Here is a 17708-nt window from a genome sequence, read left to right as displayed (position 1 = left end):
TACGGATTTTCATTTGTATTATATTTATTCGGCGAGGATACCGAAAGTTTTGTTTGTTTTTACGTGTTTCTAACAGCCTAGGAGATCCTTCTAGAAAATTAAAATTTTAGATTTTGGTAAGAAAATTTTTAAATGTGATACTCGCTCAGACCCACAGATTCTGATTTTTTAAATTAAAAATAACTTATTTATTAATTACAAAGTTTGTATTCATCAATTTTAATATCATTTATGAGTAGAAATGTTCGACGAAGGCTTATGTCTCGACTCAGAATTGAAGTGAGGAAATATAACTGATATTACTAGAGAAACTGTAAAAAATATCAGGGTGCTTATTTAATTAACAAAATAGATATTCAGATCTGCCAAAATGTTTGTACTTTTTAATTCAAAATTATTGCTTCTTATGCTTATTAAAAAAAAATATATTCTTATATATTTGTCGATATTTTTACTAACGAATGCAAAATTAGATTAAAAAATTTTTCAAAAAGAGATATATATATATTTATACATCTGTTTTTAAATGCAGCTATTATGTTGTGTTTTAACTAGCATAAGAATCTATTGATCATACTTTGTGATTTTCACATAAAAAACCCTGATGAGGTAGTATAAGTTAGCCTCGAAACATGGTAGTTTCCTTGTGGCATAAGTATGAAAAAAGCGGAGAAATAAACAAGTAAAATGATCGGTCTGGTTGAATTTTTCCTTTTGTCCTCTTTTTTCATTTGTGATTTATTTGTTTATAATGAGCCGGAAAGTTTAGGAAGTTTAAAGTTTAGCTTACAGTTTTGGAAGTGTAATTTTTAATTGTTAATCTTTTTCAAGCAGATTTTTCATAAAATTATTCATGAGCAAGTAGATTTAATTTCGATCTCAAATACAAAAAATCTGCCCGTCGCGCGGACACTACCTCATCGGGCGACGTGAGCTTTTCTAAATTATGTTCAACACTATTATATCAAATGTATATTATATTTATTTATGTACCTCAGTCTGATACTGCTTATTAATATGCTGCCAAATAATGCACAAATTTTATTTTTCACGGTTACTTTAATATTTGGTCCTTATAGGGAACTGAAAATGTAACTTTTCATTTCAGCTTATTCTGAGCTACCTTGAAAAATATATGATTTAAATAAATTTATATTATTACAGTTCATAATTTGCATTGGTATTAAAATGTACATCTTTTGTTTTTACAATTAAAACAAGAACCGGGCCTTCTATAAAAAAATGTTGATAAGAAACTTGTAGTTCATTTTGGTTGCAGAACTTTTGTGCCCTTACTTTTTTCTTAGCATGTGTCGAATTTCCAAAAATGTCGCTTTTGTATTTTCAATGATGATTTTTCCGAAGAAATCAAAAACTACGACTCCTATAAAAATGTGATAAAAAAAATTTATAGAACTTTTTCAAAGTACAATTTTAGCTTATTCGTCCTTTTTTATCTTGCATAGTTTGACCGCAAAATGAAATTTTGCATTTTTCAATTATTTTTTGTTTCATAAAAATGTTGTTGCTTGGCTAAAAATTTTCATTTCCGTTTGACTTGTTAATTTTTTTAAATGTTATCACTCTAATTATTTGTTTTCATCGAAAAAAGTAATAATGATGCATTTCTTGGCTTACGAAGTTCTACAAATAACCGTACAGAAAAATTTTTAATTAAAAAAAAATTGTCTGAAAATTTTTAATGTCGCTCTACCTTTTTGAATTTGTATTTAAAATGTCTAGCTAAATAACTCGTTAACGTGTTTACAGACGTCCACGACAACTGACTGAGTATGTAATAATTAACCTGTATATAATTAAGATCGGTGACAGCCCAATATCTGTCAACTGCGATGGCCACTAGATGCAAAATTGAAGCTGTACAACAAAGGACGTCACTGCTTGTCCACATATCACAGAGCTCTGGGCCCAGAGACCATCTTGAGTTTATCTGAAATTGAATAATTTGGTTATTACTAAGAGAGTTTATATCTAGAATACTTATTGGTTTTATCTATACAGTTAGAAAAATCTTATTCTAAATAAATTGTATCGTATAGTCTTCTTAATTAGTTATTACGAAAGTATGTTCTAAAAATATAATCACATCCTATTGTAGGATATATTAAAAACCATTTTGATTTAAATGAACGGCATTAGAATGATTTATTGGCGCTGCTGTCTCTACGGAATAGTATCACATGCTTAATGTTTAGCTTATGATTCTTGCATTGAACAGCATCGCAAAACTAGATCACACAATTCTGCTACATCCATATGATCATGCCATATTTCACGCAAAATCCGATTCGATTCCTACCTAGCGATTCGCCCGAATCACTTCAATATGTCAGTGACAGAGTGTAACTTGTTGAAGCATCGAAATGGAGAACTGAATTATTGAATGCACATATGTACATGATTGTAGTATAGGACCCCAACCGGCCTAAGGTCGGTGTTGCTCCATTCGTCGATAATAATTAGTTTAATTAAAATAGTATATTGACTGTTAATTTAATATTTAATTTGAAAAATCGATTTGATATATTCAGATACTTCGAAAACGGTTATGATTACTATTACGATTACGGATACGGTTACGGTTCCAGTTATTTTAAGAAAAATTAAGCTCGTTACAATTATCATTACAAAAGGACGCATTATTATTCGTTACAGTTGAAGCTAGTTGGGAAGCTGGTAATGCAGCAGGGCGGGAAATGTTGCGCGGTCGGTTTTATAAAATATTCTGGCGGGGAGGTTACGTTATATATTCTGACTAACGAGGGAGGTTACGTTCAGTATATTAATTTACGAATGAAATATTGAAAAATTGGGTTAATCTAGATCATTATTATATTTCTAAGGTGAAAAGTTTGTTTTTGGTGTTTTGGGTGAAGCTAGTAGTATTTTGATGTAAATGTATAAAAACTAGATTAATACTAATCTTTCTACCTTTTCGAAGCATGCAATATGTCACAAATAGATAAGGTTAGTTAGAATTTGCAAATAAAAGTCTTATTTGCTGAATATTATATGTTCATAATAAAATATAAATCTGTTTAATTGTTGGGAAATTACCACATAACTCAACAAGTAGGGCACGTTGTCGCCTGTGCACTTTTATGGAAGATTGAATATTTAGGTATTTGAATTGATACAGATTACATTTTTTCTTAGTACACAAAGTTAAGAAATTGATCTACGTTTCAAATATATTCACATTGCATTATCGATTATACTTCTCTTTCTATCGATTGATATAAATTATGCGTGGATAATAATTATCCTTCTTCCCTAATTCTGAAGTTAACGAAAATTACATGCTTTCAAATTATTATTTTTTCATGACATTAACCGTTTGCTTGATTATTATTTCACTGAATATTTAAAATTATCTAAAATTCATAGAAAAAAAATGTAAAACATGCTTTTAATTGTTTCATATTTACAGAATTACAAAATCTCGTCAGAAAATTGAATACCGTTTGGAAATTTAAAGGTCTCAACTTTTTTGAGGTTTTTTCCATCCGCTGAATTGAAAGAGTCATAAAACTTTTTTTCAAACTCTAATGAAAATTTACAGTCTCCGTCATCTATATTTTAATTAAACGGAACTACGTCCTTTGAATTTAAATAGAAGAAATTATCCAACATTTAAATGAGATACTGAGAACGTTTCAGAAGTGAAATTCAAATCAGAATTTGTGTGCCGAATACGAGAGAAAGTCGATGCCAGTAACGGAAGAGCATTTTGGTTTATCTTTTTCGATAATCAATGCATCCGAAGTACATAGGAATTGCACTTTAATATCTACTCCACGTCTCTATCATGACAATCAAGTCGATTTAATCAAACCTGATAGAAGACTTTCAACAAAGAAAAAAAATTGCAAGTTAGATTTTCCCTTATTGAAATATACTGCTGAAATGAATGAAATAAATAAACTGGTGAAATCAAGTTTTCCACTTACTGAATACTCTTCTTTTTATCGATGAATTATTTTAATTCACATTAAAAATTCATAACATAATTCAAACTAACTAAGCGTTTCTCAATTTCTTATTATATCGCAACTACAGCGTGACTCTCAAACTCGCGTTTCTGATCGCAAAGCATTTTCATTTCAATTAGTTCTCCGCCGGTCACGACTTAAGAGAAAAAATTTGATGACGGTTGCGATTATTGTAAGATGGAAAATCGATTCTTCACTTATTAAATTCGAAGCGCTTTTCTCCGTGCTCGATTCGTGGCTCACGTTACTTTTAATTGCAAGAGAGATTGCAAGTGAATTAATATTGATACCTGAGAATTCAAGAGTGTGCATAGATCAGCATTACAGAACGTACATACTTACACATGAATCTTATTATTTAATCTTGCAGAACAGTTAGTAACAAATAAGTAACACAAAGGTAGTTCAGGATTTTCTAAAGCTCTTCACGCCATCATCCTTTCATCCCCTAGAGTGTTAATATTTTTAAATTCTTAAAAAAAAGTATTTCTTCATGTTGACATTTTTTATATATATCGTTAGCCCTTTCATTGCTTTATATTATTAATTTTAAAAAATCAATCAAATTATAATAATGACAATAGGGGACTTGTCAAATCCATACTAAAAATCAGTTTCTGTTATTGTAAGCTAAAGTCAAAAAATATGATATGCCTGATTAAAACTTTAAAGTCGCGTAGAAAACAAATATATAAGCACATTAAAATGTATGCCTGAGAGTCTCAAAGTTAGACTTCAAAGGTACAATTTTTATCATTAATATTTCTATTTTAATGCAATATATACTACATATGCCCGCAAATATGAGTGTCTTTGAATACTTTTTTTAGGCCCTGCTTGGACGTCGCATTGAAACAAAAAGTATCTCACTATTCACCCTCTAACTAAAGTTACTGAATAAAAGATAAAAATGTGGATTAGAGCGACAGGAAATAATTTTCCCAATATTTTTCAAGTCATTTACATTAAAAGTATAGAAATACACTGTCCCTGCAAAAGTTTGAACTCACTTAGAAAAATCGTTTTTCGAATGAATAATTTTGTTTAGTTATAAAAGAGTATAAATATATATAATACAATTTCTGTAGTTAAAAATGCAAAAAAAAAAGAAGAAACTTCAATTGTAGAACCAATTAGGTATTCCATGTTATGACACCAGCTGGCAGAATGCCTGCACGCCGAGGGCTAAGCAATAATACCTATTGGAAGGTTCGAAACATAATTTTTTTATAACTTTATATTTCTCCCGCATTCGTGGACACACCTTTTAAAATCAAAGGTCAACGGACTGACAACTGTAATATTGTGATTTTGAACTATCTTTTGTTAAAGCGCTTTCGGCTTTAACGAACACATTCTCATCACGTATCTCGTGCTTCGCTCTCGATTTGTCCAAAATGTCAACTTTTCTACATTATACACAACACTTTTATATTAAATATGATACATTTCTTTTGTAACCCTGCCCGGGATTTCTTATTCAAAAATTGAAATATAAAGAGCAAATTGTATTTATCATGATTATTTTTAAACTTGTTTCTTATTTTGCTTTGAATTGTATTCTAAGCTGCGCTTAAACATGTATCATTTCAATAAATTCATATCATTACAATTCATAATATGCATAAAAATTGAATAATACTAATTCTTATTTCCTTTTTTTCATCATTTATTTTCATTTTTAATTTTTTTTTTACTACTAAAAAAAAATCTACGCATCCTATCGAAAAATGATTTATTATAAATTTGTAGGGATTTCCACGGCGCGTAATTTTCACTTAATGATTTTTTTCGTATCTTGCATAGTTTTACTAAAAAATTGAATTTCTGGATTTTTCATTATTTTTGGTACAATCAAATTTGGAATTTTTAACTAGTCGACAAAATTAGAAAAATTGTTATCATAAACTTGTAGGGCTTTCAAAAAGCAACGTTTTCCTTTTTGTGGCTTTTTTCATATCGTGCGTTATTTGGCCTAAAATGTTCATTTTAGTTTGTTTTTTTGGATTTTTAAAATGCTCTAACTCTGATAATTGTGTTTTTACAGAAAAAAGTCATTGGGATAAATTGCTTGAGTTTCTCAGTACTATGAATAATTGTACACAGAATTTTGAAATCTTGACAAAATGTGGTTTTGAAAATTTTTGGTACCATCAAATTTTGAATTTTCAGCTTTTTAAAGGAATCAAAAAGCTGTTTAAACAATCTTGTGGGGCATTGGAAAAGAAATATTTTTCTTCTCTTGACTTTTTTTCATATCATGCGTTATTTCGCTTAAAATGTTGATTTTAGTGTGTTTTTTGAAATATTGTAAATGCTATAACTCTGGTAAATTTTAGTTTTATAAAAAAAAGTTATAAGGAAAAATTGTTCGCCTAATTGGATACTATCAATATCCGTGCAGACAATTTTTGAATTAAAAAGAAAAATGGTCTCAAAAACTTTCAAAATACGCTCACTTTTTGAATTTTCACCCAGAATGGTTGGATAACGAACTTGACGTTTATTGTAGGACACTAAAACAATACCAAAGGCCAATCCAATCTGTCAATTCTTTCGAAAGTTATCGTGCTCACAAACTAAAAATCTACAGACAGAGAGACACACACGGATACACGCACACGTATAGGCACAGACGCATTCGTAAAAACCTGTTTTTCGAAATCAGGGGGTCTCAAAACGTGGAAATTTGACAAAAACGGGAGGGGGGGGGCTCAAATATTACAAAAATCTAATACCTTCTCTTGATGAGAATGTAGTAAGGTTTTATCTTTAAACTATAATCAAAAATTGATTCATTTTAATTTTAAGAAATTATTTTAAATGTTGTTTATCAAATAAATTGATATGTTTCGCCATTTATTTATATCTAGTATATATTTTCTATTATATTTTTAGTCATTTGTGGAAATTTAATTGCACTTTTTTTATATTCGTTATTCAGGACTAATTCTAGTTACAAGAAAGATGGAAAATGGATGCGACGTCACAAGTCTCGTCAAGCCTTTGAAATAAAGTTTTAGCTAAAGAGAAATCTGTTCAAAAACAAATATATTTTTTTAATTTAATATTTTCGATAATGCCATTTGCATGCAGAACAAAAGCCATATAGGAATTGTCAGAATCGATTTTTAATAAAATTCACCCTTTGAAATGAAATCTTCTTTATAACTTAATATTTTTTGCTTCCGATACAAATTTAGAGAATATTTTTTTAACTTTAGATCTTTAATTAATTTGAAAAGTGTATAAAGTATTGTTACAACATAATATTTCAGTACAATTTTGTTAGAATTATTGTTTATTTTATATTATTTATTTAAAAATCAGACCTGCAGGGACCTTACAACGTTTACCATCACCACGCATAAAAATCTACAGTGATATGGTTTTGTTTGTTGTGAAAGAATTTGAAAGTAATTTTTAGGACAAACAAATATGTAAAGAAACCTATTTCGAGACATGAAAGAAATTCCTGAAATTAAACAATAATAACCAATATCCACTTTCAGTACGAAATTTAAGTTTTAGGTCATGTACGTTTCCAGACAGATTCTGTAAAATGAAAAATGCATTATGAATTTTGGATGATGATTTTCTAACCAAAAATATTCGTGTTTTTATTCAACATGGTAACTGTAGCATTTACATGAGAAATGCAAATAATGGTAATTTGACTAGGAATTGTAAATTTCCCTTTGAAACAAGGAAAACAACAGAAAGCAGTTCATTAAATAAAAAAGTTCTTGTTTAATATTTTCAATCAATTTTGCAAATAAATGTTTACATCATTTATACCGTTCTGACACACGCACTTTTACACATAATTTTAATTTGACCATTTTTTCATTATTCTCCGCAACGTTGAAACTTTACAATTACTTGTACTTATACCCCTGTTGAAAATTCCTATATAGGATCCTGTATAGAATCCTACATAAAAACTTTGCAAGAACCTGTACATGATCCTATGAGGGTTCCTAGGTGTGTTCTGACGTATGACTCCTTCAAGGAAAAGTGACAATGATTTTATGTAGGTTTCTGTACAGTTTCCTCGTCATCGTGAAATTGCTGACATAGGATCTTACCCAAGTACTTTAGAGGTTCTTATATGGAAACCTATATGCAGGAATAATTTCCATGTATCAAATGACACAGGATATTACAAAGGTTCCTGCATAGAGACTTGTGCAGGAAAAATTTTATTTGTGCGATTTAATTTATATTTATTTATAATTTCGCACAACTCTGAGGATTCTAACCCTCGAACTGCTGACTCGACAGGATCTAAACATGAACCAAAAGTGCGCAAACACGCGCAGCCATCGAGGCTAGACAATAAAGTTATTATAAAATTTCTAGCCATTCATCCGACGAACTCGAACCACACATCCAATGTCAACCATTTCCCGATGGCCAGGAAACTGTACATACGTCAGAACCCACATACCACCTTGATCAAAAAGTTTTTGGACTCGTCACCGTGTGTCGGTCTTATTCGGCCGATTTTAATTCTTCTTTTTTTGTTGTGTTGGTAGAAGTCTCATTGACGTTCTCTCAGATTTGCAGCTTGATAGCTTGACATTTGTTGAATTGACGCCGTATTGTGTACATCTATCTTTGTATCTGATTTCGATTTTTCACAAAAAAATGTCATCGACTTTGCACAATGCCATCGTTATCCGTGAGCATTTGGCAAAAAACGAAACGAATACCTTCCAACAACCACCAAATTCACCTGATTTGGCTCCCTGCGACTTTTTCCTATTTGGTCGGCTGAAGAAACCGCTCCGTGGAACGCGTTCCAGCATCCGAGATGAGGTCATGGAAAAATCAAAGATGGCTCTGATGGCTATACCGCAAACCGATTATAACAAATGTTTCGAGGATTGGATAAAGCGCTAACGTAAGTGTGTTGCAGTCGATGGGGAGTACTTTGAAGGGAACCAAATCGATTATGATGAATAAACTTGTATTTTTGATTTTAAAAATAAAGTCCTAAGACTTTTTGATCAAGATGGCAGGAATCATCATAGGATCATGTGCAGGTTCTTGCAAAGTTCCCATGTAGGAATTCTATACATGACTCTATATAGGAATTTTCAACAGGAACTACGTTCAGAGCTGTGCAAGTACGCTGCATTATAAATGATCAAATTTAAAGATATGAGATTACGTGGGAAAAAGGATTTTTTAACATTTCTGTACTTTTACCAGCGTCAACAAATTCATCACTAAAAGTAGGTCAATTTATTACCTACTCTGAAAGTCACAGATTCACAAACAGAAACTGTACTTCTCCAACGCCTTGCTATATTGTCAGTGCGAAAGTGGTAAAGTTACGAGATTGGTTGGAACTTCTAGCATACAAGTGATATTCACCCTATAGTCAGAGTAGTAAAATTGCACCAATTTTCTGTTGCTAATTTTACCATTCTAAGTAGTACAATTTTTTAATTTAATTAATACATCGTATGATTACTTCCATAAATCATTCAGCTTGTAAAGTAGGGAGGGGTAGGTCTACTCTAGTGCTATACCATGGCGAAAAACTACAAGGAAAGTAGAAAAAACTATGGTTTATTAGGGCCCTATATGGAAAGATTCTCCTGAAAATACTTCACGGAAATTATACGGAAATTCCGGTTGGAAATATCGTTAACTTTCCGTAGAAATTCCAATAATTTTCCGTCTGCGATTCGAAGCCAGTAATGGACTCTGGATGTTCCTAACAAAAATTTTGCTATCAGTACCAATACCCCAGGTCGACTCCGATAGGTCACGAATGTCGTCACAACCTCCAACAAACTTTTGTTAAGAAATCCAACTACGCTTTGATAAGGGTGAAAAAATACATCTTCCTCGAGGATGTTAATTTCTAAATGAACATTGGAACCAACGAATTCATGAAAAAATCATTGGTTCCCTCCATGGTTCATTTAGAACTCAACTTCTCCGAGAAGGATATATTTTTTTCACCTAATGTACTTGAAAGTTATTGTATAATAACGAGTCATGAAAAAAATTGGTTGGTGGCGGCCAATGTTCATTTAGAACTGAACTACCTCGAGGGAGATGTATTTTTTACACCTGGTGCACTTGTATGTCATTGTATAAAGAGGGATCATGAAAAAATTGGTTAGTTTCCTCCAAGGTTCATTTAAAGCTCAACTTCCTCGAGAGAGGAATACTTTTTGCAACTGATGCAAACTAAATTTGTTGGGATGACAGTCGTGACAATGTGCCACGTGGTTCATGGAAGCCCATAAAGGAGCAAAAATTTTTTATATTGACATCTTTACAAGTCACTAAAGAAGAAACTTTTTAAATTAATTACAAAGAAAAGCCATACATAAAAAATATACATTTCTTAGATTTATAATGGGTAATTTTTCATACTTTGGTGTTATATCCTTCCTAATTGGCCTGGTTCTGTTTGATACGCTTAATGAAGACATTTTAGATCTAGAGGTAAAAGAAATACTCTTAAAAGAAACGCGCACAAAATTTATGAAAAAGTTCTTTTAGTGGATATTAGTGACACCCATTTATTTTTAAGTTTATTATACTAGTAGCAAGTTCTGCTAATGTACTTAAAACAGGGATTATTTTTAGGTTTTTCTGTTCGTCTTAATTATTAAGAGTATATTATAATAGATACTTCATATAACACCTCTAAGTCTCATTAAACGACTTGATAGCAAACCTGTGATATTAATTGCATATAAAATCAAAAGCAAACAAAATACCAGGACAGTTAATTTTTTATCATGTGAAACAAAATGTTAGGAGAAAATTTAAAAAAATTGCATATTAATATTATTTATTATTTTTCTTGATCAATGTTTTGTTAGAAATCTTTGATTCAGTTTCTCATTTTTATCCACCTTTCCAAGCCATACGTATTATGAATAAAAAGTAGAGAACCAATGCATCTTTTCAGATATCTTGTAGATAATATGTTTGCCCTTTACTCTTTCACAGGGCATTTTCGGATCCGGATTGAGTTCCTTTGCCCAAAGCGTCGATCGATTGTACCAGTAAGACTTTCGAAACTTGTGGGCAAGACATTTATGTGAAGCAAGAATTGCAGCCGAGAGCGATTTACCATGGTAGATGATTTATAAATGATCCGTTCAATAAAGATAAGGTCGCTATCCTCAGATAACAAAAGGTCTGATAACCCTATAATGCTTAGGTTTTTTTATTATATGTCGGTGGTCGCATGAGAATGGACCTTATGGCCGGTTCTAATTCAGCAGATATTCATATTTGTCCAAGTCGAGGACAAAATTATTATTTTCGGGTTTCAGTGAAGGATCATGCGGGGAACCATACTGTATCTGTTTGTAATATATACATGTCTTGGAAGCAACCAGAAGTAAGTATGTTTCATGTTTGAAGAAAAAGTATAACACGTACATACCGGTCAAAAGGGCTCTTTAAATGCGAACGCTCACATAATATTTCAAAAATTCAGTTTGTAATAAGTAAATAACTAAATTTGATAATATTTAAAAAAAGCCAGACAAGATCTATGCTAAAAATATTTCCTCTAAAGAAAATTTCTAAACTCTTGTTAGAAACATTCCCTTATAAAATTATATCATTCCTATCTGCTTTATAAATTGTATTTCCTTCTGATAGGTGTATCTGTTTCTGATCCCTTCACTTCTTTCTGTTAATTTCCTGCATTTTAAATAATGTAATATATTTCTCTGCTCATTTTCCGAAAGGTAAGATTATTAATCTGGGATGGTTCTCATTGATATTCGAAATCAAATATAGGTAGATCTATACGTTTCGTTGGCAACCTTCCCTGCCATTTATTATATAGTTATCATACAATCTCGGATGGACGAGCTGGATCGAAAACGAATTTAGCAGGAGCCCGGCAGCCAGCATCTATCCCAATATTCTCAACATGCCTTCTGTATCATTTCTGGCAATGACTCTCTTTCCTTTTGGAATTACTCCATTTTGTTCACTAAATCGATATCTCGCACCATTTCCAGGATATGATATCGTCATATCGTCAACTGTGGAACTACATACGTGCTTTACAAGCCGTAAATACTGTGAGGCTCAACGGAAGAGGAATGGAAGCGACGAAGCCTCGTTGTTCGACGGATGCTTGAAACATAAACCGGAAATAGGGACGATATTCGAAGCGAAACATAATTTCCTTCAGTAACTCTTTTCTTGATTTCCCAGAGAATTTACAAATGACCGTAGGACTTACACCTGTATATTTATACAATTTCAGAAAGACTAGAAAGATAAGAGAAGAAATTTAATTTTTAGTAATCTGGATAAAAATACAATAAGTACTTTTTTCCTTTAACATAAATTGAAGGTATCTCTGCAGAAGAATGAAGTACAGGAAAACTCGGTTTCTGCGTATCAAAATTGTTATTCGCATAGTCTCCGTTTCCAGGGTTTTCAGCCTTTTCCTTTTTTATTCGTAGTGACATTTAAAAAAATTTATTTTCTGTATTATATAAAAACTAGATTTAGGTAGCCTTAACTCTGATATTGAATCTTATTTAAACTTTTTGTAATATTTTTCTAGATTTTATACAAAATGTAGTGAAATTCAAGCAAATATATGTACGATACAAAAACGTGGCTAAGTACAATTGAATGAAGCTGAGAAATGAAAGTTGGATATAAGTAAAATGAAGAAATAACAATTAACATTAATTGATTACGAGTATTCAAAATGATTTTTTGAATTTTGTTGCAAGAATTTAAAATAAAAACTGATATTTCGAAAAATGATTCATAAATAAATTTCTGAGGGCAATATTTATTTAATGTTAAAGGATAACTTTTTTATGAATGATATATAGTATTTAATCTCATTAACAATTATTCCTGAGCTAAACGAAACGAAAAATCTTAATCCTTTTGTGAAATTCCCGTCCTTAATAAATATCGAAGAAATTACATCTATTTTGAAATAAAAAACGAGAGTCTAAAAACAAGTAAATTATTATATGCACTTTTCTCCCTAAAAATATCTTTATTCTGGTTCATTGAGCTGGGAAAAAAGCGCTACAGTACTTTTGCCATTTTACAATTAACTCCATAAATATGAGTAATTTTTAAGAATAAAGAAGATCTAGGTTATTCCTTTGCACAAGTACTGAGAACTTTATTTGCTACGAATTATTTTATTTTATTATACTTGTATAGGCCTTCTTAAATTATCTCATGCCTTTTTCATCTAATTGTATTATTTTCAAAACTTCCCACGTTACAGTAAAGTTGAAATTCTGTTTTCTTTTAACTACAAAGGGTCAACTATCATTAACAGCTTGAAGAAAATACGTTTCAAACTAGTTTTTTAAAATGTATTTTTGTTATTTAGAAGGTTGCAGTATACCGAGATGCAGCTAGATTTGTCTTCTGATAAAATAAAAATAAATTGAAATAGGATTCGTGAGAATTCTAGATATACGAGCTGGATCTCCTAAGAATACAGATATTTCTTATTAAAGAAGTGACAGGAATCCAAATGGAACTAATTGGAGAATCAGTTATATCACATTGTTATCGAAATACTGTTCGCAAGAAGCTTCTTTCTTAGATTCTATTCAATATATCCCATAGTTTTTTTTTATAACTGATTGTATAATGGTGCAACTTATATATTTATTCAAGAACTAATTAAAATAATAAAATAACTAAAATAATAAGCAATTATAAATAAGTTATAGAATTACCTGCAATATGTTTTTTCGGTAAACGGGAATTTACAGAGTGAATTTATATTTACAAAATTAATTCAAAACTTTAAATAGACTTTCAAGATGTGGGATTTAATTGTTTAGGTTTTTTAAAATAAATTTTAGACTTAAGTAGATTCAAAAAAATATTTTTACTACAAAAGACAGTTATGCCCCTTGCGAGTCGGATATTTACCAAAAATTAAGACGCAGTATTTTTTAGTAGAAAAGGACTTAAATTGAGTTGCTAAGAAAAGAACATTATAAAAGTTGCCCCGACAACGACTAAAGTAATAGTTACAAAAAGCTATATGTGATTTAGCACAGAAGTTTCTCGTAGAGATTTTTTTCTACAAAATTCTTTCAAATTATATATGGAATTGGGAGCATGAACATATTGTGTGATACTTTAATGGAAGGGTGGTTCTGCATCCCATAGTACTGTTGTCCCAAAGATTTGATAACACGTGAATCTCTTCTGATCAAAAAATAATATTTATATCTTTGTCGATACATTAACCAATATTATCGACCCAAGATAAATTCGGCATTTGTATTTTCAACTAAATGGGTGAATTTTGAAGCCAAAAAGACAGATTTTCCAAATAAAAAAGATAACTTTCCCATCAAAAATAGAATCGTTGAATTTTAAGTTGCAAAACCTTATTTTCAAAGAAAAAAGAAAAAATGAATGTTCAATTAGTGGTTTTTCTACCGCATATAGTTGACTATTTGAAATAGATCAATTTTTGAATAAATAATTTAATTTTCAATCGAACTTATGAATTTTTTACAAAAAAGGTAATTTACGACTTTTGACCAAATCTGGGGGAAGCGGCGGGGGGGGGGGGTAGTTTTTACACAAATCTAATACCTTCTCTGATGAGAATGTAAAAATGAATTAATTTGTCATGAATAATGTTTTGATAGTTCTCTTTTTTGTTTTAATTGTAAAAATCAGCATTAAAAACATAAGAAAATTAAATTTTTTGAAGACCCACACACGAGACGAAAAAAAAAAAATTAAAAGGAAAAAGTTGTGATGAGAATGTGCTTACGCAGATATCAGATTTCTTTTACTGTTGATAATGTTTTTCACGATTAAAAGAAAAACTACGCAACCTATGAAAAAGTGATTGATAACAAATTTGTAGACCTTTTTCAAATACGTAATTTTTGTCTACTCTCATTTTCACCTAACTTGCATAGTTTGATCTCAAAATATAATCTTTGATTTCCCACAATTTTTTATGCCGTCAAAATTTGAATTTTCGATTTTTCAAAAAAATTAAAAAAATTGTTGTTATAATCTTGTAGGGCATTTACTCTGGTAAATTTTGGGTTCATCAAAGAAATTAATTTGGATAAATTGTTTGTCTTTTTAAATACTATGAATAACCGTACAGAAAATTTTTAAATCTTTAAAAAAAGGGATCTCAAAAACATTCCAAATGTGCTCACTTGTTAAATTTTTATCCAAAATGGCTGGCTAACGAACATGACCTTCATTTTATGATACTAAATGAGTGTACCAAAGTGCAATCCAACCTGTCAATTCTTTCAAATTCATCGTACTAACAAGCTAAACAAAATAAAACAATCCACGAAAAGGCAAACAGGCATATTCGTAAAAACCTGTTTTTCGAATTCAGGGGGTCTCAAAACGTGGTCATTTGACAAAAACTGGGGGGGGGCTACAATTTTATACAAATTTCAATCCTTCTCTGATGAGAATGTAAAAATAAGTTTTTTACAATGTGGTTCAACTTTAAACCAAAATAGATCAGTTGAATTATTAATAAAAAATGGTAAACTTTAACCAAGAAGATTAATTCTCTAACGAAACAGATAAATTTTTAGGCAAGTTTATTAATATTAAACCAGAACAGATCAATTTTCAATTAAAAATATAAATATTCAACTTTAAATGGAAGTCACATTTTCAGTCAAGAAAAGTAATCATACACAATAAGAAAACGAATCTTCAACATTTCAGAACCAAATAGATTTTGTTAACAGAAAAAACGAATAATCAACAAAGTACATGATTTTATAACCAATTACTTGAATTTCTAACTTAAAAAAAATAACTTTGAATCAAACATTTATAAATTAAAAAGATAAATAAGAAAATTTAAAAGTTAAATTCTTAGTTAAAGAATTTTATTTCCGACTAAAAATAAACAAATTTTCAAATAAATAATTAAGTTTTCAAGAAATTAGTGAAACTTTCAATCAAAACAGATGAATTCTAAACCTACATAAAATATAATGATAGACTTTTCATCCAATAAAAAACAGCTTTGAACCAATAATAATTGGATTTTCTTATAAGGTTCTATTAATTTAGTTTATATTTAAAAGAAAAAATGAGAAAAAGTGGAAGTTTTTTGAAAACAGGGAGAGAAATAAGAATTATTGAAAAGAGGGGGTGATAAGGGGATAGGGAGAAGAGTTTGAAGTCTGAAATGTGAAACTGTTTTTCAGACTTATCAAGTTATTATTTAGGCAGTGTGTAGATGTCCGGTACCTGGCGCTAGGTTCGTATCCGGTAGATTGCTCTGATTGGTAGCACGGCAGTGGGTAGTGTCTGCCGGACAGCAGCATCGAGTACGGCATTCGACTTAGTACCCAGCAATAAGCGTTGAATTCAAAAAATTAAAAATTTGTATTCCTATGAATACGCGAATTTTCTTCCGTCTAAAAATGCCCAACGGGAACAGAAAAAGTGCAAATCCTATTCCTCTCAATCGAGTTAGTAAAATTTAACGAAAGCATTTACTTAACCTATTTTTCATTATTAAATATTCTTATAACTTATAAATTCGAAAAATATTCGAATTTATATTTATTTATATTTTAATAATTTATTTAAACGTCTTTAAAAAATCACCAAAGAAATCTATTAAAATGTGTGAATTTCAATAATTTTAACTCTGGAGAGGCAGAGTTGAATTGGTTGGAATTAAAATTTCAGAACTTACATTCTGCACAAAGGAATTAAAACAACTTTTTATACATATTTTATGAACTAATTAGAAGGAATTAAATAAAATCAAAATATGACCATTTGTGAGGAATAAAAAATATCTCTGTGAGGTATGTTACCGGTACAATTAGAAGGAATTAAATATATTGAAAATACGTTCTCTTTGGGAGAATAGAAAACTGTGTGGCGGTCGCTATGGAAATAGAAGTGAATAAGTTTAGGAGGTATCTTATTCTTATGGTGGCATTTTAGACAGATGGAAAAATCGCGCATTGAAAATAATAGAATAATCTTCACTTTTGTTCTGAAATCTGAAAATATTATTTTTTCTCTATTCTACGCTTATTGCCGGGTACATTTCCTATTTTCTTGTGATGAACATGTTAAAATTGTGGTGATGAACCTGTTGAATAGTAGGATTCCATTTACTGAATAAACTTTATTCGAAGCAGCGACGGGCTGGATCTCTGAGCGCAGAGTGGGAAGCACGTTTGGGGGCACTTTTTTAACATAGAAACAAAAATTACCACGAAAAAAAAGATGGACAGCATGACACGCCAATAGAGGGCGAGAATGGGCGCCCACCCTGAGGGTCCACGCCAGTCCGCCGCTGATTCAAAGTACATTTTTGAAAACTACTTTAATATTCATTCTCCCTGTGTAAATTGAAAATTACAGTCTAAAATAAAAGAGCTTAGTTAGTTTTTGTCAATTTTATTCATTTTAGACAACAATTATAATTTTAAATTTATTGCTTATCATTAACGTGGCTTACTGTATTGCTAAAAATATTCTCTACAATGAATACAATTCGTGATACTAATCAATAATTTATACACTTTTAAAGTAATTACTGGCAATAACTCCCACAAATAGAACTACCAGGTGTATACATATGAAACCGGTATTGCCATCTAGCGGCCAGTAGGCACACTTGTAGGCACTGTCGGAACTTACCATTTGTGCTAATTGGCG

At 30.6% G+C, this 17708-nt stretch overlaps 1 protein-coding gene across 1 annotated transcript in view; it reads right to left on the bottom strand.

Annotated features, from left to right (window-relative positions):
* Positions 1–17708, bottom strand: part of LOC117175065 (5-hydroxytryptamine receptor-like) — a 207883-nt gene that overhangs the window by 57329 nt on the left and 132846 nt on the right. The window contains exon 4 of the mRNA XM_033364608.1: positions 1808–1951. Within this exon, the coding sequence (XP_033220499.1) occupies positions 1808–1951 (144 nt within the window). The remainder of the gene's footprint in view (positions 1–1807; positions 1952–17708) is intronic.

The sequence above is a fragment of the Belonocnema kinseyi genome, chromosome 6 (assembly GCF_010883055.1).
Source record: "Belonocnema kinseyi isolate 2016_QV_RU_SX_M_011 chromosome 6, B_treatae_v1, whole genome shotgun sequence".
Taxonomy (NCBI): domain Eukaryota; kingdom Metazoa; phylum Arthropoda; class Insecta; order Hymenoptera; family Cynipidae; genus Belonocnema; species Belonocnema kinseyi.
Note: the sequence above shows the minus strand (reverse complement) of the source record. Positions and strands in the feature narration are given on the sequence as shown.